The sequence below is a fragment of the Stomoxys calcitrans genome, chromosome 3 (genome assembly GCF_963082655.1).
Source record: "Stomoxys calcitrans chromosome 3, idStoCalc2.1, whole genome shotgun sequence".
Taxonomy (NCBI): Eukaryota; Metazoa; Arthropoda; class Insecta; order Diptera; family Muscidae; genus Stomoxys; species Stomoxys calcitrans.
The window spans coordinates 47,042,216-47,063,560 of record NC_081554.1 but is presented as its reverse complement, the minus strand read 5'-3'; the positions used below and the strand labels follow the sequence as shown (position 1 = coordinate 47,063,560).

Genomic DNA, 21,345 nt, shown 5'->3' with positions numbered 1-21,345 from the left:
TAACCCGAAGCCTTTCGGGTCGACGCAGTCCAAGTTAAGGGAGTGGGCGACGAATGCGCATGCAACATTGTGGAACAGCGAAACGGTCGGTAGGACGGCGAAGATCCTATGGGGGAATCCAAATCGTGAGAAGACGAGGCTATTACTGAAAGGAAGCAAGAGTGGGGGGGTCAGCATAGCTATTGGTATCATAGCGGAACACATAGGACTACAAGCTGACTTATATAAAATCGGTGCGGCAAGTGATAGCATGTGTAGGGCATGCGGGAAAGATGATGAGACGTTGGAGCATTTCCTTTGTCATTGCCCGGCTTTCGCGTCCAACAGATACCGGTACTTAGGTGGAGACATAATATCAGACATGAACCCACTTAGGGACGTGGCATGGAAAATAATTAAGGGTTTTGTAAGTTGCAAGAAATTCCTAACTTAAAATTTCCTTTTTAGAGGTTACTTTTTAGTTTTTAGAGCGTACAACAAGCCGATTAATGGCGTGGATGTATGTCCATAGTGGCATGGGGCGGATTAATATCTGCACCCTCTTTTCAACCTAACCTAGTGGGTCCAGAGGCTTGAAATTTTTCACCTCGAGTATGTCAAATTTTGTTCTGCCTGCCAAACAGTCATTTATGGACCGATCGGCTTAATTTTTTCGTAAAACCCTACAGCAAAACATGAGGAAATGTTCATTTATGCAAAATTGCAAATTTGAACCTTCCACTAAGGAACAGGGGCAAACTTCTCACATATCAATGAGTGCAGTGCGATTCAAGTTTAAGCTCAATGGTAAGGGGCCTCTTTTTTAATGCCGAGTCCGAACGACGTGCCGCAGTGCGACACCTCTTTGGAGAGAAGTTTTACATGGCATAGTACCTCAAAAATGTTGCCAGTGTTAGGAGGGGATACCCACCGCTGAACATTTTTTTCCGATGGTCTCGCCAGGATTCGAACCCAGGCGTTCAGTGTCATAGGCGGGCATGCTTAACTCTGCGCTACGGTGGCCTACAGCATTAGTGTTACAAGTACAACAGTGATTGTAGCTTGATCAAGGGAGAACCCCTTCAACTATTGTATTGGGTGATTTTTTTGAGGTTAGGATTTTCATGCATTAGTATTTGACAGATCACGTGGGATTTCAGACAAGGTGTCAAAGAGAAAGATTCTCAGTATGCTTTGACATTTCATCATGAATAGACTTACTAACGAGCAACGCTTGCAAATCATTGAATTTTATTACCAAAATCAGTGTTCGGTTCGAAATGTGTTCATTCACCGTAACGTTGCGTCCAACAGCATCTTTGAAAAAATACGGTCCGATGATTCCACCAGCGTACAAACCACACCAAACAGTGCATTTTTCGGGATGCATGGGCAGTTCTTGAACGGCTTCTGGTTGCTCTTCACTCCAAATGCGGCAATTTTGCTTATTTACGTAGCCATTCAACCAGAAATGAGCCTCATCGCTGAACAAAATTTGTCAAAATTTGAACACATTTCGAACCGAACACTGATTTTGGTAATAAAATTCAATGATTTGCAAGCGTTGCTCGTTAGTAAGTCTATTCATGATGAAATGTCAAAGCATACTGAGCATCTTTCTCTTTGACACCATGTCTGAAATCCCACGTGATCTGTCAAATACTAATGCATGAAAATCCTAACCTCAAAAAAATCACCCTTTAGTAGCATTAGATAGAGCAAACAAACTATTCCTTTGGTTAAACCTTCGTATTGAAGATACGTCGTGATAAAGCCAACATGGGTTTTTCTAATATTTGGTACTCTCATCCTCGTAAATACTACCAAAGTTCCATATGCCGCCGTGCCTGCTCTAACCGTCATTGTTTGATCCTCAAATATGGCTTGAACATCTGTCGTCAATGCTTCAGAGAATACGCAAACGATATTGACTTTAAGAAGTTGCATTAAACTCCCTTCTTTGATGACTACAAAACTGTAAAGGAAACACCACACCCCTTATTCATTGTGATGGCCTGAGACACCATCTGCTGAATATGGGTTAAAGGCGGAATTTTACACTCTTTAAAATAAGACTCGATTTTTTTTCTCCTCATTTTTTGGAAAATCTTTTTCCAATGTGTAATAGAAGAACATATACCACAAAACCGTATAGCTTAGAAGTACAGTCAATGAATGAAACGCAATTTAAATCTAGAGGTCGCAATTCTCGTTCGATTTGACTGAAATTTTGCACATGGTGTTTTGGTATCATTTCCAACAACTGTGTTAAGTATGGTTCAAAGCGGTCCATGTTTTGATATAGCTGCCATATAAACCGATCTGGGGTCTTTATGTTTTGAACATTTGTCTGAAAATCACCTCCATAAATCACAATCCTTTCATTTAAATCCCATATTGTTCCGGTTACAATACATCGAAATATCCTTTTCCGACCCTAAAAGGAATTTTTGATCAGCATAAAAATCTAAGACGATCTAGACATGTCCGTCCGTCTGTCTTTCTGTCTGTTGAAATCACGCTACAGTCTTTAAAAATAGAGATATTGAGCTGAAACTTTGCACAAATTCTTTTTTTTTGCCCATAAGCAGTTTAATTTTGAAGATGGCCTATATCGGACTATATCTTGATATAGCCCCCATATAGACCGATCCGCCGATTTAGGGTCTTAGGCCCATAAAAGCAACATTTATTACCCGATTTTGCTGAAATTTAGGACAGTGAGTTGTGTTTGGCCACTTGACATCTTTCTAGAATTTGGCCTAGATCGGTCCAGATTTGCATATAGCTGCCATATAGCCCGATCTGCCGATTTAGAGTCTTAGGCCCATTAAAGGCACATTTATTACCCGATTTTGCTGAAATTCGGGACAGTGAGTTGTGTTTGGCCACTCGACATCTTTCTAAAATTTGGCCTAGATCGGTCCAGATTTGGATATAGTTGCCTATAGACCGATCTGCCGATTTAGGGTCTTAGGCCCATTAAAGGCACATTTATTACCCGATTTTGCTGAAATTCGGGACAGTGAGTTGTGTTTGGCCACTCGACATCTTTCTAGAATTTGGCCTAGGTCGGTCCAGATTTGCATATAGCTGCCATATAGACCGATCCGCCGATTTAGGGTCTTAGGCCCATAAAAGCCATATTTATTTTGCTGAATTTTGGAACAGCGAGTTGTGTTAGGCCCTTCGACATCTTTCTTGAATTTGGCCCAAATCGGTCCAGATTTGGATATAGCTGCCATATAGACCGATCTGCCGATTTAAGGTTTTGGGCTCATAAAAGGTGCATTTATTGTCCGATTTTGCTGAAATTTGGGACAGTGAATTATTTGAGGCCTTTCGGCATCTTTCTTCAATTTGGCATGTGCATCTTTCTTCAAACGATCTCTCGTTTTAAAGTCTTGACGCTAAAAAAGCCACATTTATAATCCGATTTCGCTGAAATTTGACACAGTGACTTAGGTAAGGCTTTTAGACGTCCGCATGGGGTATGGTTCAGATCGGTCTATATTTGGATATGGCTCCCAAAAAAAACCAATATTTGTTCTACAAAACATTGACTTGTACTTATTAGACCACTCAATATTCGTGCCGAATTTGGTCCAATTCGGACCATATTTCGTATAACTGCTCTGGGGGCATAAATTATGCTTTTTTCACCGGATTATGACAAAAGGTGGTTTACCCACGGTGGTGGGTATGCAAAGATCGGCCTGGCCAAACGAAACGCCTTATTACTTATTACCTCTTGAACCCTCTAGCGGGTGCAGTTCTCTCTGATTTGGCTGAAATTTTGCACATCGACGTCTACTATGATCTTCGACATACGTGCCGACATACGACATAAAAACCGATCTCCCGATTTTACTTTTTGAGCACCTATAGGGAGCAATTCTTATTCGATTTGGCTGAAATTTTGCACAATGACTTCCTCTATGGTCTACAACATCCAAACCAAGTATGGTATGGAATCGGCCCATAACCTTTTATAGCATGACAATTTTTATCCATTATCCTTTGTTTGCCTAAAGAGAGATACCGAGCAAAGATCTTGACCAATGTGATCCATGGTGGAGTGTATATATTCTTCGGCCCCGCTGAACTTATCACGCTTTAACATTTTTTTTCGGTCTAATATGAGATTTATACTCTACTTCCAAAAACCTTTCTTTTGAGTCCCATATGGTTTAGAGCGGCCTATATGATCGTTAGGAGAGTTGGTCTCCTTACACTTGGTCCCAAGTTTTGAAGCCAAAGTTGTACTCTGTTCCCGAAAACCCTTCAATTGAGTCCCATATAGTGCCAATCGGACTACTTTCGAGTTTGGCTGGTGTTTCTCCCCAAACAATCTATACAAAAAAAATCGTGTCAGCCGTTTTTGAGTCTATACGAAAAAGATGAGATCTATGAGCTTTAAAGGCAATACATTTAAATTATACATTTATAAAACCGACTGACTATGTCAGTAATTAGAGAGCTATTTTTCTTGCATTCTTCAGTTTTTCTGGACCCATTTTTCTTGTAAAAAACTTTTATTATTTAAAAAAATCAACAGTTAATGTACTAACTACACTTTATGCCTAACTCTATCTCCTAAACTTTACTTTAACTTCTTTTAGATCGAACAAGATAATGCCTACGACCAACCCACCAGACCGCCATCAAGGTAAGTGCCAAGCTAATTACATGAATCTGCCATTGCCATTTTTCTAAACCATAAAAAAACCACACATGCCAAGAACACACATAATCTAAAGTTAATAATACTCTCAAGCAAAACAATGAAATGCAAAAGATCATGCTAACCTCATATCTAACCCTTGCCCAAAATTATCAATTTTTTTGTTGAAAAAAAAATGGGTTACCATTAAAGTCATGCTATAGTGCATAGGCTTTATATACCATTTAAACCAAAGCGGCAAAAAGGCATGCCTATATATACTCATATATGTGTCCTGTTCAGAATATGCGCATATGCCCTTAAAAACAAAAACAAGGAATCTTCATAGGACCCCGTTGAAATCTCCATAACAAACTACAACACATAACTCATAACATAAATAAACTAATAATGAAAAAAAAAAACAAATTGAACACTTGAACAAAATTAACTAAAAAAAAAAGAAACAAAACAAAAAAAACATCAAAATTTATTATTTTTCTTCAACCACATCCCACCCTATCACCATCATCCAACCACCAATACAAATCTTATCAATCAACCAAACATCGCAAACTGCTATCTATCATACACGTTCGAAACCCCTACCCCCAAAAACAACACCTCACCTAATCATTTTTAAAGGAACGAACAAGTGGCGATTAAGACATTGGGTAGCAATCGCGGCGGCAGTGGTGCCTCATCCACGGTGCGGACGGTGTTAATCAATGATGAGCGCAACTATTACAGTACCTTGACCACACCTAGGCCACCACAGATAGAAGCTCCTGGCAATGATGATGAATATGTCTATGAGACGGAATATGTTGATGGGCCCGATTATTATTACAGCGAAAAGGCAGCCCCTCCAGCGGCGCCAACAGCTGCACCAACCTATGCCCCATTGGTGAAGATAAATAATAATGGCAATTATAAAGAAGACAAGCTTCATTCGAATGCACCACCACAAATCAATGATCATGAGGGAGTGCATCAAAACACGATAAACAACTTAAGGCCCGAGGTAACATTGGCCACCACTAGAAGTACAGCTCCCAGTACCACAGTACGTAGCCCATTAACAAGCAGTACAGTAGCAACGACAACGTCCACTACTACATCCACAACTACGATTAGGACCACAGCAAGCTCGACTATAGCCACCACCAATCCAACGACCACCACAACACCCAGGCCTACGACCCCATTAAGTAAAACTACAAGTCCATACACCTCATCCACCACGACCACCACCACAACAAAATCAAGGTATTACAGCTGATTTTTTTTCGCAAAAATCGATACTGAAATCGAATCGCTCCACCTTTCCGCATCCATTTAGAACTATAGTAGGCATTCATTGTCCTTACTTTCTATCTCTTACACAACCTCGCACTCACACACACACACACACAACGAATTGACTTTTAAATGTTGAAACAACACATAGCGACACCAACACCAAACCAAACATAAAATGCATTTTATCTAAGAACAATGTTTGTGGAAAATCATGCTGGAAATTCATAAAGCTCTTCTTCTTTCCATGAATATCATGCATCTGTATGTTCTCCTTCCCTTACCTAATCCTTCTCTTCATATCTGTCCATTATTTCCTTAAGTAGTAACTAATTGGCTTCATTTATTTTGATTTCACACACCCACACCCACATAGACACAGAACATAGAACACACACACACACTAGGGCTAAAACATATTCCCTTTTTGGGAATATTATCAGAAAACATGGAGATCCAATGACTAAAAATTCTTATTCAAATTTCCCCCCCAGCCCATTTGCCTAACTAAACCAATATTTCTGGACAATGTATTTTGCATGTTTGCATGTTCATAAAGGCTATGTTATTAGAGGCAATTCTACGAAAATTGTATGTCAAGGATATTTGGAGTGCTTGCAAGGAATCATAATAAAATAGTTTTAAGATTATTGCTGTTATTGTATAATTAAAACCAAGTTTGTGTCTTAAGTCTTTTGTTTTTAGTGACCCTCTTACGGAATAACCAAAAATTTAAAATTAAACTTCCTAACAAAGAATGATGAGACATTATTACTTATTCTCATAATACAAGTCAATTCCAATCAAATCGGATTAAAAGGGAAGGATCGACTTATATGGAGGCTTGTAGTTAAATTCTAGTAAAATTTAGGAAAACGGAGCAAAATTTTGTTGATCAAAATTTTATATCAAGGTTTTTATGTCGCAACCTAATGTTAATTCAAATCTACGAATTGGTTAATTTGGCTAAAGTAACAAAGAAAGAGCTTAGGCGTATCTTATTCGGCAAAACATTGGCACCATTTCAAATTTCATAAAAAAAAATTAAAGAAAATTTGACCTAGATAACCTAGTAATAAAAATATCATCTTTTTTAAATGAACAGCGAAAATCCTATGGGGTGATGTGGATCCTGAGGATCACTTAAGCCGATAACTGGCTTAGGTGTATGTCCATTAATGTCTGCACCCCCTTTTCAGCCTAACCTAGTCTAAATGAAAAAGTCTCAAAGCCGCAGTGGCTATAACACTTAAGGCGATAACAGAATGGATAGAGGATAGGAGCGTGTCATACCATAGCGATATCATCGAGGTGACGGTAGGATACCTGGAAGAAGTTTCCAATCAGATACCTGCGACGACACTTGAGGTCCACGTTGAGCCACGTTTCCGTTTCCCATGAAATAAGTATCAACGAGTAGTTCCAGTGCCTCTTCACTAGACGTTGTCTATGCATTCTCTGACTTCTCCGTAATAGGTTTCGAGTACAGGATCCTCCTTAGCCCAATGGACTGAGATGTTTCCTCCACGGAACTGCAGAATATCAACCAGTATTTGTTCTGAGCTTTTCTCAGCTCGCCCTTGAATTTTCTTAGCTCAGCCTTGTATCGTATGGTGCCCTTGTGGCTTTCTTCCTGCTGAAGAGTTTTTTGCAGCTCTTCCTTAGGCCCACCAGTTCTGGGGTCCACCATGGCGGTCGCTGTTTGCCCCTTGGCTTGGCGCTAGGACATGATGACACAAGCGAGTCTTTCAGGGCCTTCGTGATCTGCTTGACTATTATGTCCATATTCTCCGCAGTTGCCACTTTCTTTTCTGGTCTAGAAGGGATAGACTTGCAGAATTTGTGCCGAAATTTATCCCAATCCGCCTTTCTTCTGTTTAGCTGCGGGAACACTTCTGCAGTATTTTCGCCAAGGCTGAAACTAGTATAACGATGATCAGAGAAGCTGTGGTCATCCAATATTTCCCAGTCGCATATCATTTCGATTATATCGTCCAATACAAAGGTAATATCTATTAACTCCTGCCTATTCCTGGTAATAGAGGTTGGTTTATTTTCTTTTTAACAAATCGCCAGATTGATACTTTTATATATTTTCCATTAGCAGCTCACCCCACGAATCAATCCCCCGCACACCCATGGTTCCTGGATAAGAATCATGTTAAATCCTCCTGCCATCAGAAGGACCTTTAGTGCCGCCGAAGCGGCCTTACAATGGTGGAGATTTATCTGCAGAAACCGGAGCATAGTCAGGCTTCATAATTTCCACCACTTTTGCATAACATTCGTCCTCTGAGTCGGCCAAGAGTTCACCCTCTCAAGATTTGTTTGATCTTGTCATGATGGGTTTCCTAATGCATCCAGGGGTAGTTGAGAATCCAGTGGAGTCTCTCTTCGTCAGGGCACTGGACAATTGCGGTGTGGACGATTCCTCCACAGATACTTCACCTGTACCTATCTTTACTCCTTCAAAAGTTGGCGTGCTTTGGACAGACAAACAATCCAAGAGACAGCTGGACATGGCTAAATCGTTTTGTAATGCCAAGACGACCAAGAGTATATAATACAATGTAATGTGTTGGCTCTTAGGAAAAAGTTTGTGTCTTAAGTCTTTTGTTTTAACGAATTTATTCTAACATATTTATTTGGAATATTTTGTGTAAGTGCTACAAGGGATATCTGGTATATAGTCTTGATCGCCAGGACATTCCGTCCATCCGACTTACGAATGCATGCTTCTCTTTATACCCCACACCCCACGCCGTGGTACAGGGTATAATAACTTAGGACATTTGTTTGTAACACCCAGAAAGAAGAGATATAGACCCATTGATAATTATTCCGATCTACTCGGAATTTTTTTTTTACCCACCACCGAAGGATGGGAATATATTAATTTTGTCATTCCGTTTGCAACACATCGAAATATCCATTTGCGTCCCTATAAAGTATATATATTCTTGATCGTCCTAAAAATTTAAGACGATGTCCGTCTGTCCGCATGTCTGTTGAAATCACGCTTCGGTCTTTAAAAATAGAGATATTGAGCTGAAACTTTGCCCAGATTCTTCTTTAGTACATAGGCAAGTTTGAAGATAGGCTATATCGGACTATATATTGATATAGCCTCCATATAGACCGATCTGCCGATTTAAGGTCTTAGGCCCATAAAAGCCACATTTACTATCAGATTTTGCTGAAATTTAGGACAGTGAGTTGTGTTGGGCCAACATCCTTCTTCAATTTGGCCCCGATCGATCCAGATTTGGAAATAGCTGTCATATAGACCGATCTCTCGATTTAAGGTTTTGGGCCCATAAAAGGCGCATTTATTGTCTGATGTCGCCGAAATTTAAGGCCGTGAGTTGTGTTAAACTCCTCGACATCTCTCTTGAATTTGGCTCAGATCGGTCCAGATTTGGATATAGCTGTCATATACACCAATCTCCCGATTTAAGGTATTGGGCTCATAAATGACGCATTTATTGTCCGATTTCGTCGAAATTTGGGACAGTGAGTTATGTTAGACTCTTCGACATCCTTCTTCAATGTGGCCCAGATCGGTTCAAATTTGAATATAGCTGCCATATAGACCGATCTCTGGATTTAAGGTCTTGAGCCCATAAAAGGCGCATTTATTGTCCGATTTTGACGAAATTTAAGACAGAGAGTTGTGCTAAACTTTTTCATATCCCTCTTTAATTTGGCCTAGATCGGTTCAGATTTGGATATAGCTGCCATATAGACCGATCGCTCGATTTAAGGTCTTTGCCCCACAAAAGACGCATTTATTGTCCGATTTTTTAGAAATTTGAGACAGCGAGTTGTGTTAGGCCCTTCGATATCCCACTTTAATTTGGCCTAGATCGGTTCAGATTTGGATATAGCTGCCATATATACCGATCTCTCGGTTTAAGGTTTTGGGCCCATAAAAGTCGTATTTATTGTCCAATGTCGCCGAAATTTGGTAAGGCTTTTCGACATCCTTCTTCATTTTGGGCCAGATCGGTTCAGATTTACATATAGCTCCCATATATATGTTCATCAGATTTTGAGAAATATTGCAATAAAGTGTTCATTTGTTAACCGATTCTCGCGAAATTTGGTAGGAAGGATTTTTGCTTGACACTCTACATTACAGGTGGATTTCATAGAAATCGGTTCAGATTTAGATATATGTATACCGCCCGATTTTCGCATCTAGAGCCACTGCACGCGTATTTATTGACCAATCTTGTCAAAATTTTGCATAACTCATCACATTCTCTCAGAAGTTTGGTCGATATCGGTTCAGATATACATATAGCTCCCATATATATGTTCGTCCGATTTTGAGAAATATTGCAATTAAGTGTTCATTTGTTAACCGATTCTCTCGAAATTTGGCAGGAAGGATTTTCTTATGACCCTCGACATTAGTGGTGGATATCATTGAAATCGGTTCAGATTTAGATATATGTATACCGCCCGATTTTCGCATCTAGAGCCACTTCACGCGTATTTATTGACCAATCTTGTCAAAATTTTGCATAACTCTTTTTCTCGACGGCTACCACATTCTCTCAGAAGTTTGGTCGATATCGGTTCAGATTTACATATAGCTCCCATATATATGTTCGTCCGATTTTGAGAAATATTGCAATTAAGTGTTCATTTGTAAACCGATTCTCTCGAAATTTGGCAAGAAGGATTTTCTTATGACTCTTGACATTACATGTATATTTCATAGAAATCGGTTGATATTTAGATATAGCTGCCATATATGTAAATATATCGTCCAATTTTCGCTCCTGGAACAACTGCAAACGCATTTATTGACAAATCTTCCCAAAACTTTGTACAACGCTTTCCTCGACAACTATCACATTAACTCAGAAGTTCGGTCGAAATCGGTTCAGATTTGGATATAGCTCCCATATATATGTTCGTCCGATTTTGAGAAATATTGCAATAAACAACAACATTAGTTAAGCGATTCTCTCGAAATTTGGCAGGAAGGATATTCTTATGACCTTTGACATTACTTTTGGTTTTCATAGAAATCGGTTCAGATTTAGATATAGCTGCCTTATGTGTATATCGCCCGATTTTCGCTTCTAAAGCTAAAGCAAGCGCATTTATTGACCAATCTTGCCACAATTTTGGACAACGCCTTCCTCGATGACTACCATACCATACCATACCATCTACAGTGTTTGGTCAAAATCGGTTCCGATTTAGATATAGCTTCCATATATATGTTCGTCGGATTTTAGATAATTTGCAACAATTTTGTCATTTGTCAGCCGTAGTTATTACAGTTAGAACATATTTGCCCGAAATTTGATAAGGATTGTTTAATAATCCATCTGAAAACATCCGACGAAGACGAGATCAAAATTGGTTCAGTATAAGATATAGCTCCCACTTTGTAGGGTATTATTGTTAGGTATTGCCTTTTGTTACTGGTTTGTAACTCTGATTTGGTTTAAATTTCCTATGCTCACTTCAAATATGACTTACAACACTTGTGCAAATTTTGTTCCATCACCAGATATAGCTCCCCAGCTCACATCCCTATTGAAATCTTTTATATGTTTAAACTTGTTTTCTATTCGCAACACTTGTGCAAATTTTTTTCCATCACCAGATATAGCTCCCCAGCTCACATCTCTATTGGAATCTTATATATGTTTGAGCTTGTTCCCTATTCACAAAGCAACTTTATCAATTATAAACTAACCTTCAATTATTTTAAGTCACTTTTATCATGGCTTCTTTAAGCCTCCAATATCCTAGGCATCTTAAAACACCAATGACGGACTAATTGACTATAGAGTCTGGTCTGTCGGACAACAAATGTGATAAATTACATAAATGAGTTGTTAAATGTTAGCATGTGCATGATTATTTAAAGATATTTCAGACTTGCTAGCAGCGTGCATGTTAAACAAAAATATCACAAACTATTCAGTGAGAACCTTTCTTTTAAATAAATAGAGTTTTTAATTTATTAAATATAACTCTTCTTTTAAGGAAAAAATATAATAAACAAATATTTATGTTTTCTTTTTCTATCGCGTTAAATATAAACCAAACATGGTCTCTAAAAAAAAAAAAAAAAAACCAAAACACCAAAAATATCACCGGTCCTCAAAAAAATCACCAACACCTAAATACCACTCACCATGCCTCTGTATTTATTTTATGTGGCTCTTTTGCCCCCTGCCTTTTGTCTTTGTCTTGTTCTTTCTTACTTTCGCGATGTAACCCATTTCCCTTTTCTTGAATTATTAATGACCCATATCTGTTTGGCAAAATGTCTGCTCTACCCTCATGTTGTTGGCTAAATAGTAGTAGATCATCAAGTGTTAATGCCCCCTATAATATAAATGCTGACCACACTCACCAACACCACCACCACCACTACCAAGAACGCCCCCATCACCACCACCATTATGTAGATCAGCAGTCTGTAGAGCAACCTGCTATTGGCTATGATAAGAGAAAAAACCATCAACATGATGTGGGCACAAATGTTGAACATGAACAAATCATTTTCAATATTGGCAAATTGAAAACAGCCTCATCACCTCAAACAATTAGGAATAATAATGATAATGATAACAATAAACAAATAATTAATCAATATGCACACTCACTAGACCAAACACAACGACAACAACAACAACAACAACAATCACAAGAACATGAACAATTACCACAACCAAAGTTGATATTGATAAAACAAGCATTGACACCGAACCAAACAACGCTACACCACTATGAACACGAACAAGAACCACCAACACCACCTCCACCACCACGACCACCATCATCTGAACAAGAACCAGAGACTCTTGTACCATTTAAGGCTAATAAGACTGAACGATATATACTAACCTTATTAACGGATAATGTGGATTTCTCCAACAGATCCAAAACGCATGTCAATCAAAAATTACAGCTCCAACAACATGAACCACCACAGCAACAACCAGAACAAGAACAACAAAAGTCACAATTGTATCCAAAACATAATAGTAGGCCGGAGAGCAAACATGTTAGGCCGTTGAGTGCGCAGAGCTCAACATCCACCACTACCACCACCACCACATCCTCTACCCCTCGTCCCAAAACATTTCCCATAACCTCTCCCCTGCCCACAGGCCCTGAAACCTCCTACCATAACTCTGTCCCCCAAAAACTCTCACAAACAAATTTCCCCCACGATGTAGAAACCGTTTATGGAGAAAGTCAAAATGTCCATGTACAAAGTGCTGCACCGCCTAAAAACTATGACACCCAACGTGGTGAATATCAAGCCTTGAACTATGCCACAAGGTCACAAAGCAATGACAAAAACTCTGCCAACAATGAGTTTCGAGCCAAAAGCTATGACATCTATGGCGGTGGAGTGAAAAGTAATGAATTCGTAGATGAGAATTCCAAAAATGGTGCCAATAAAAAACATATCAAAAGTTTTGTTATATCCGATTTGTCACCGCAAAGCTTTAAGGCCAAACCCACCGACGAGGTGAATAAGGAAAATCGCAAAACGGAAGAGCCAAAGGAAGTTCTAAAAGGTGCTAGTTCCAGTACAACGACCACAACAACCAGATATCCAAGCTTAAATGCAGCAAATGCTGCTCCACAGCCCAAACCATTCGAATATAAACTGCAGACGGGTGCCAATGGTTTCACACTCAGAGCCCAGCATATAGAGTTTCCAGTGGAGTCATATACGCCATTGTTTGAAAGGAAACCTGTGACACAGTATTTCACCACACCTCATCCCAGCACCCTAAGTAGCAGCAGTCCATTTACAACAACAAGCTCAACTACAGAGTTACCCACTACCAGGCCAACGTCAACGAGTACAAGTACAACCACGACCACCACCACCACAACGCAAAGAACTACTCCCAAATCAGTGGAGAATAAAATTTTGCAAGCTACCTATAACGAAGAGGAAATTGAGGTCACCACATATGCGCCACCCTTGAGAACATGGCGTCATGGAAGACCTACTATACAAAGTACAACATCAACAACTACTTTAACACCCTATAGGCAACCATTTAGTGACTACACATACCGAGGACAAACGGAGTCAAGTAAATTGCAATCGCTGGCCAATGAATATTTGCCACGTTCGACCTCAAGTAGTACCAGCACCAGCACTACTTCAACCACAACCACTACAACGACAACTCCCAAGAGTACCACCAGCACCACAACGCCAAGGCCCACAACAACCTCCACCACCACCACCACAACTACCACCACACCGGCTCCTACAACCACTTCGGCTGCCACACCTTCTTCTTCGTCTTCCACCGCTTGGGCTGTCCAGACTTACACTTCGCGGGCTTCCACCTTCAAGGATAGCCTACAAAAAACCACCATTGCCACAAATATACGCTATGTCTCTCCTTACAAAAGTCTAGAGGTCATACTGCAGAAAGATGAAAAATCTGCCTATACAAATGTGAGACCTTCGAGTAAAACGAAATTCTCAACACCCAGTTCAACGGTGCATCCATTTTTGCAAACTACCGCCAAACCCTTAAGAAGTTATTTCTTGATAACCTCACCTCCACGTAACCTCAATGAGTCCTTGTTTGCCACCATGGCTTCAAATATCAGAAATTTCAGCGTAAGTGATGCCATAATAGGAAGTCCAGGGGGCTCGTCAAATAGTCGCAGGCCCTCAGTCACAACAACAGAGGTGCTCTCTACCAGCACCACCACCACAGAGAGAACCACACCCACCACAATGTCCACATTAATATCAACCTCACCTCTAAGGTTTGGTGCGGACAAACCAAGATCTCGAGGTCGCTCTCGCTATACGGTGGCCACAGCCAACAATTTGCTGGATGTGGATGAAGCTCCAACTACCTATTCGCCCAGAAATCGTTTCAGGCCCTCGAATTTTGAAAATGAAGCCACCACAAGTTCACCGGCCACCACAGGCTATGCGGGTAGAAGAAAACTCCAAAGAGCAAGAGTAACTGCATTTAAAAGTCAAAAACCACCTCAAGACAAATATCAAAATCTCAAAACGCCAGAGGAAACCCCCAAGGCTGAGGCCTTAGTTGCTGGCCCCTTGGAACACAATCAAGGCAACAGCATTGAAGGTGCGGTTAAAAATGCTGGCGAAAACGCCGAAGATGTTACCGAAAGACCTCTCAAATATTATTACTCCAATAAATATCGCCAGCAGACTGGTGAACACAATCTGGCCGATGGCTTACAAAATGCCGGCTATATAACCTCCACCTCTAAAAGCAATTCTTTAAAAGCCTCTTCTGTGTTGGAGCAGTTAAAGCTCTTCCTCAGTGGTGACAGTGAAGAGGATAGTGAAAGTAGCTCACCCCAATTTGTCAATGGGGATTTTCGGGAACCCGAAATAAAGGCAGCGGTAGAAGAGATCAAAAATCTATATGCCTCAACGACGGGACAGCGACAGACGTCTACATCAACGACGACTACAACGACAACGACGACTACTACACTGAGACCTACCACTGCAGCCAGACCAACAACATTAGCTTACACTAGCCATAATCCAAACACTAAACGTGACCAAGAACAACAAAAACAACAACAACAACAGCCAACACACTACACAACCACAGAACCCTCTAGCCCCAGCACTACTCAGACACCCTACCCTTCGGCCCAGTTTAGATTAACACCAACAAAAACCTCTGCAACAGCCACAACGCCTAAATACTATCCCAAATTTCCATCCCCAACCTTTAGTGTTCAGTCCTCGCCACCCACTACTACTACTACTACTAGCACCACCACCACCACCAAAACTACCACTACAACATCAACCTCTACCAATTCCAACTCAATCACTACCAACAACAACAACAACAACAAGTCCAGCCATAACCAGCCATCACAGTCACCAGCTTATACAGCCAACCAGGCTAAGACAACAGGCCCCAATGGCTCAGGATCGGGCGCCAAACATCACTCCTCTTCCTCCACCTCCACCTTGGCTAGTGCAACGGCTGTCCTACCACCTGCTCGTGTCTCGCGAGTCAATAGTGCTCTGAAATCATCCATCGCTGCAGCTGCCACTGCCATACCCTCCTCGCTGAATGCTAATAACAATGCGGCTAGCGGTTCGCCTCAGAGAACTGGCCACAATAACAAATTCTCCCTGGGTTCGGCTGTAAAATGTTCCGATACAACCTCCAATGCCAAATGCAACGAAATTCCCTCGAGGTATTGTCTATAGAAACCAAAAAAAAAAAAAAAAAAAAACAACAAAAACCAAAGTCAAAGCCCTTGATTACAAGTTTTGCTATCTCTGTCTCTCTCTCCACCACAAACAAAAAAAAAAGGAAATTCTTTCTGTCTTTTTATCTCGTAAAACGTTTAGCAAAAATCACTGGCTTTCTAAAACCAAACAACAAATACTCTCTAAAGCAAAGCAGCAAAATGATATTTTAAATGCACCATAATTTGATATTCTATAACTGCAACTATGTCTCACTGTCTCTCGCTCTCTCTCTGTCTCTTGACCTCTTGTATTGGCCACGTTTACTAAAAGCTCAAAACTGCCGTAGCTGCAATACACTCAAGCAAAAATTTCTCTAACAATATATTGCAAGCCAAAGAAACCAAAAATGCAGCTGCCCCCGCCCCCATTAGAAAATATATTTTAGCAATTATTTTTCTAATACAAATTTTCACGTTGTACGCTCAAGAGTTTCAAGACAATTGATTCACGAAATATTGGAAAATATTGTTTCAAAAAAGTTTTTCAGGTGGTGGTAAAATTTTTTGGAGTTGAATATGATTTTTTTTTTCTTTACTTTACTTTGTTACTTGATATTGGTTTCATTAGTTTTGTTACATGCACCATTTTTTTTAGAATAATTTTAAATAAAAAAAAACAACAAAATTACATAAACGTGAGAACCGAAAGGATCTTCCATTTTTATAATGCACCATTTATTAGCTTGATTTTGGTTGTTGCACTGTAGTTTGATATGAAAAAATTAAGAACATTTAAATTAACCATTGATTGGATTGTTGCATAATAATTCCATTTCTCAAATTCAGGTTCAAATTTCAAAGCTTTAACAAGTATTTTTTACATGTTTCCTTAAAGTTTATGGGGTGTTCACATGTTCGGATGTGTAAAATAATTAACATGATTGCCATAATAACGGAAACTACATACATACATACTTCCCTAGATTCTTATACAAGGGTGCTCACCCATTCAATTTTAGCTGAATGGGTTCAAACCGCAAAGAGTGGTCTAAAATCAAAGACCATATGATAGACTACTACTTTAAATCAAAAAAAATTCTTTTCGAGGGATCTTAGTAACGATTTCGAGATGAAGACGCACGACTTCAAAACTTCTTATCTCACTATATTTAATGTACACTTCCTTCATTTAGATGTTCTCTCGCTGACTAATTGTCATTTTATATTCGATGGACAACTCCTTCACTTCGATGTTCACTCGCTGACTAACTCTCATTTTATTCCACAAATGTCTTTCATCTTCTTAATTGAAAAATTCTGTTTTGATATGGTAGAAGATTTTTTTCTTGATATTAAGAATTGTTATTATAAAGGGTGATTTTTTTGAGGTTAGGATGTTCATGCATTAGTATTTGACAGATCACGTGGGATTTCAGACATGGTGTCAAAGAGAAAGATGCTCAGTATGCTTTGACATTTCATCATGAATAGACTTACTAACGAGCAACGCTTGCAAATCATTGAATTTTATTACCAAAATCAGTGTTCGGTTCGAAATGTGTTCATTCATGTGTTCAGCGATGAGGCTCACTTCTGGTTGAATGGCTACGTAAATAAGCAAAATTGCCGCATTTGGAGTGAAGAGCAACCAGAAGCCGTTCAAGAACTGCCCATGCATCCCGAAAAATGCACTGTTTGGTGTGGTTTGTACGCTGGTGGAATCATTGGACCGTATTTTTTCAAAGATGCTGTTGGACGCAACGTTACGGTGAATGAACACATTTCGAACCGAACACTGATTTTGGTAATAAAATTCAATGATTTGCAAGCGTTGCTCGTTAGTAAGTCTATTCATGATGAAATGTCAAAGCATACTGAGCATCTTTCTCTTTGACACCATGTCTGAAATCCCACGTGATCTGTCAAATACTAATGCATGAAAATCCTAACCTCAAAAAAATCACCCTTTATATGCTAACTTTCTTTACTTTTCTTACTTTAATAGGCTATGACAGAATATTTGTTCCACTAGCCTAAAGTAGAATAGCGTTCGAAGCTTCTCGTTCTTCTGCGCTCATTCTTAAATCTCTATTTCGAGGTGTCTCCCACAACTTGATCTTTCCATCGGGCTTTTGATCTTTCCGGTTTGCGTGTACCACCGTGTTTGCCTTCAAAAGACTTCTTTGCTGGAGCTTCTTCATCCATTCTGACAACCTTGACCTAGCCAACGCAGCCATTGTATTTTGATGTGTGCAACTATGCTATCGTCGTCATACAGCTCATACAGCTCGTGGTTCATACGTCGCCTATATTCTCCGTTAACGCAAACTGGTCCATATATTTTACGAAGAATCTTTCTCTCAAATACTCCAAGCACTGCCTCATCTGCTTTCACAAGTACCCATGCTACAGAACCATATAACAGTACGGGTAGTATCAGTGTATAGTGTAATCTGTCGAGAGGTGGCCTTGTTTCTAAACTGTCTACTTAGTCCAAAGTAGCAACTGTTTGCCAGTATTATTCTTCGATTACGCTCAAAACTGTTGTCATTCGTTTCGGTTACGGCGGTGCCGAGGTATATAAAGTTACTGACTGTCTCAAAGTTGTGGTTGCCAACTTTCTCCATTTTCTTTATCTGCTGGGTTGTGCAAGGCTTTTTGGGAGTTGAAACCAACCCACCCAAAACCCATTTTCACTGACGCTCTTTCGATTCTTTCAAAGGCTGCAGTTACTAAAGGGTGATTTTTTTGAGGTTAGGATTTTCATGCATTAGTATTTGACAGATCACGTGGGATTTCAGACATGGTGTCAAAGAGAAAGATGCTCAGTATGCTTTGACATTTCATCATGAATAGACTTACTAACGAGCAACGCTTGCAAATCATTGAATTTTATTACCAAAATCAGTGTTCGGTTCAAAATGTGTTCAAATTTTGTTCAGCGATGAGGCTCATTTCTGGTTGAATGGCTACATAAATAAGCAAAATTGCCGCATTTGGAGTGAAGAGCAACCAGAAGCCGTTCAAGAACTGCCCATGCATCCCGAAAAATGCACTGTTTGGTGTGGTTTGTACGCTGGTGGAATCATTGGACCGTATTTTTTCAAAGATGCTGTTGGACGCAACGTTACGGTGAATGAACACATTTCGAACCGAACACTGATTTTGGTAATAAAATTCAATGATTTGCAAGCGTTGCTCGTTAGTAAGTCTATTCATGATGAAATGTCAAAGCATACTGAGCATCTTTCTCTTTGACACCATGTCTGAAATCCCACGTGATCTGTCAAATACTAATGCATGAAAATCCTAACCTCAAAAAAATCACCCTTTACTTCCCGTGACTGACCTATGATATCTATGTCATCGGCATAGGCGAGTAGCATGTGTTCTCTTGTGATTAATGTGTCATATCTATTCATATCTGCATCTCGTATAATCTTTTCCAGTAGGATATTAAAAAGATCACACAATAGGCTGTCTCCTTGCTTGAAACCTTGTATGGTATTAAATGGTTCGGAGAGATTCTTTCCTATTCTTACTGAGGAACGCCTATCAGCAAGTGTCATCCTGCAGAGTCTTATTAGTTTGGCAGGGATATCAAACTCAGACATGGCTTGAAAGGAGTATCGAAGGCGGCTTTGTAATCAACAAAGAGATGATAGGTGTTGATTTGTCCATCTAGGGTCTTTCCCAGGATTTGGCGCAGTGTAAATATTTGGTCCAGGGTGGATTTACCAGGTCTAAAGCCCCATTGATAGGGTCCAATTATCTCATTGACTTTAGTTTTTAATCTTTCACATAGTACGCTCGAGAGTATCTTGTATGCGATGGGGAGGAGACTTATTCCTCTGTAGTTGGCACATTCCCCGTCTTGTCTCCTTTCTTGTGTACGGGACATAGTATGCTGGGGTTCCAATCATCGGGAATGCGTTCTTCTAGCCAGATTGCGCAGATAAGCTGATGCATACGCCTTATCAGCGTGTCGCGTCCGGTCTTAAATAGTTCAGCGGGTAACCCGTCGGCTCCTGCTGCCTTGTTGTTCTTTAGTCGGGTCACTGCTACTTGGATCTCATTCTGACTAGGAGGTAGACATTCATACCATCATCAGGGATTGGTTCTGCGGAATCCTTTTCGCCGCCAACGTCGGACCCTAGTAGTTGTATAAAATGTTCTTTCCATAATTTCATGTCTTATTATAAAACACAAAATACTTTTGATGAAGATCAAACTACCGTGAAGGGAAGAGGATAGTGAAAGTAGTTCACCACAATTTGTCAATGGGGGGTTTCAGGAACCCGAAATAAAGGCAGCGGTAGAAGAGATTAAAAACACTAAATATTTTTAATTGAAGATCATGCTACCGTTTAAAAGTAGAATATTCGCCTGCGACAAGGTTATATCGTTCTTTACTTAAAGAAATGAAAAAATTCTTACAATTAGCAGCGTCCTTAGTTTTTTTTTTTTTTTAAAGTTGGCATTAACAACACTATAAATTCAATCGGGCCAAAACTATGGATTAGTTTGAAGAAATCAAACCCGGTAACGTTCACACTTCTAGGACTTCAACTATTCAGATCGGGTGATCAGTCAATAAGGCAAATATATTGCGATTTGCTCGATATTCAGAACTAATGAAGGTAGTTGAAACACAGTTCACTGTATAACATTTCTGGGAAATCAGGTCCTTTATAAGCTCAATAGTTTGAATCGGAATCAATAGCTTTAATCCGTCTCTAGAAGACCACCATGGCGCAGAGGCTAGTATGACGCCAAATCCCGTCGTGAATTTCAGATACGTTTTTCAGAAGTGGTTATCCCTTACTAATGCTGGCTACATTTGTAGAGCATCCTGCCATGTTATATCATCCCTACCAAGTGTTGTCGCTATGCGGCAAGCCATTCGGACTCGGCATATAAGAGGAGGCCCCTTATCATTGGGCTTTACTTTAATCCGACTGCACTCATTGATACTATTTTTATAGTAAACTAGCTCGCCTTCTTTCACTCTCTTATTTTATCTGAGCTCTATTCTGGCCCAGGCAGCAAATAAGTCCTGTTTTGGGGTGCTGGTACGGCCTTTCATATACTTTGCCCAAATGTGGTTATCATTTTCGTGCTCTATTCCTAAACACCTTTCATTTAAGCCTTATATTGCTGTGGTCGGTAAATATATCTGG

At 39.9% G+C, this 21,345-nt stretch overlaps 2 protein-coding genes across 2 annotated transcripts in view; both read left to right on the top strand.

Annotated features, from left to right (window-relative positions):
• LOC106090382 (mucin-2) overlaps positions 1-21,345 on the top strand; it is a 485,125-nt gene that overhangs the window by 443,508 nt on the left and 20,272 nt on the right. The window contains exons 7-9 of the mRNA XM_059365446.1: positions 4,602-4,648; positions 5,288-5,911; positions 12,857-16,168. Coding sequence (XP_059221429.1) covers positions 4,602-4,648; positions 5,288-5,911; positions 12,857-16,168 — 3,983 coding nt within the window. The remainder of the gene's footprint in view (positions 1-4,601; positions 4,649-5,287; positions 5,912-12,856; positions 16,169-21,345) is intronic.
• LOC106090384 (small ribosomal subunit protein uS14-like) lies at positions 1,759-2,006 on the top strand. Its single transcript, XM_013256551.2, has one exon. The coding sequence runs from the start codon at positions 1,759-1,761 to the stop codon at positions 1,927-1,929; it is 171 nt and encodes a 56-aa protein (XP_013112005.2). The 3' UTR covers positions 1,930-2,006.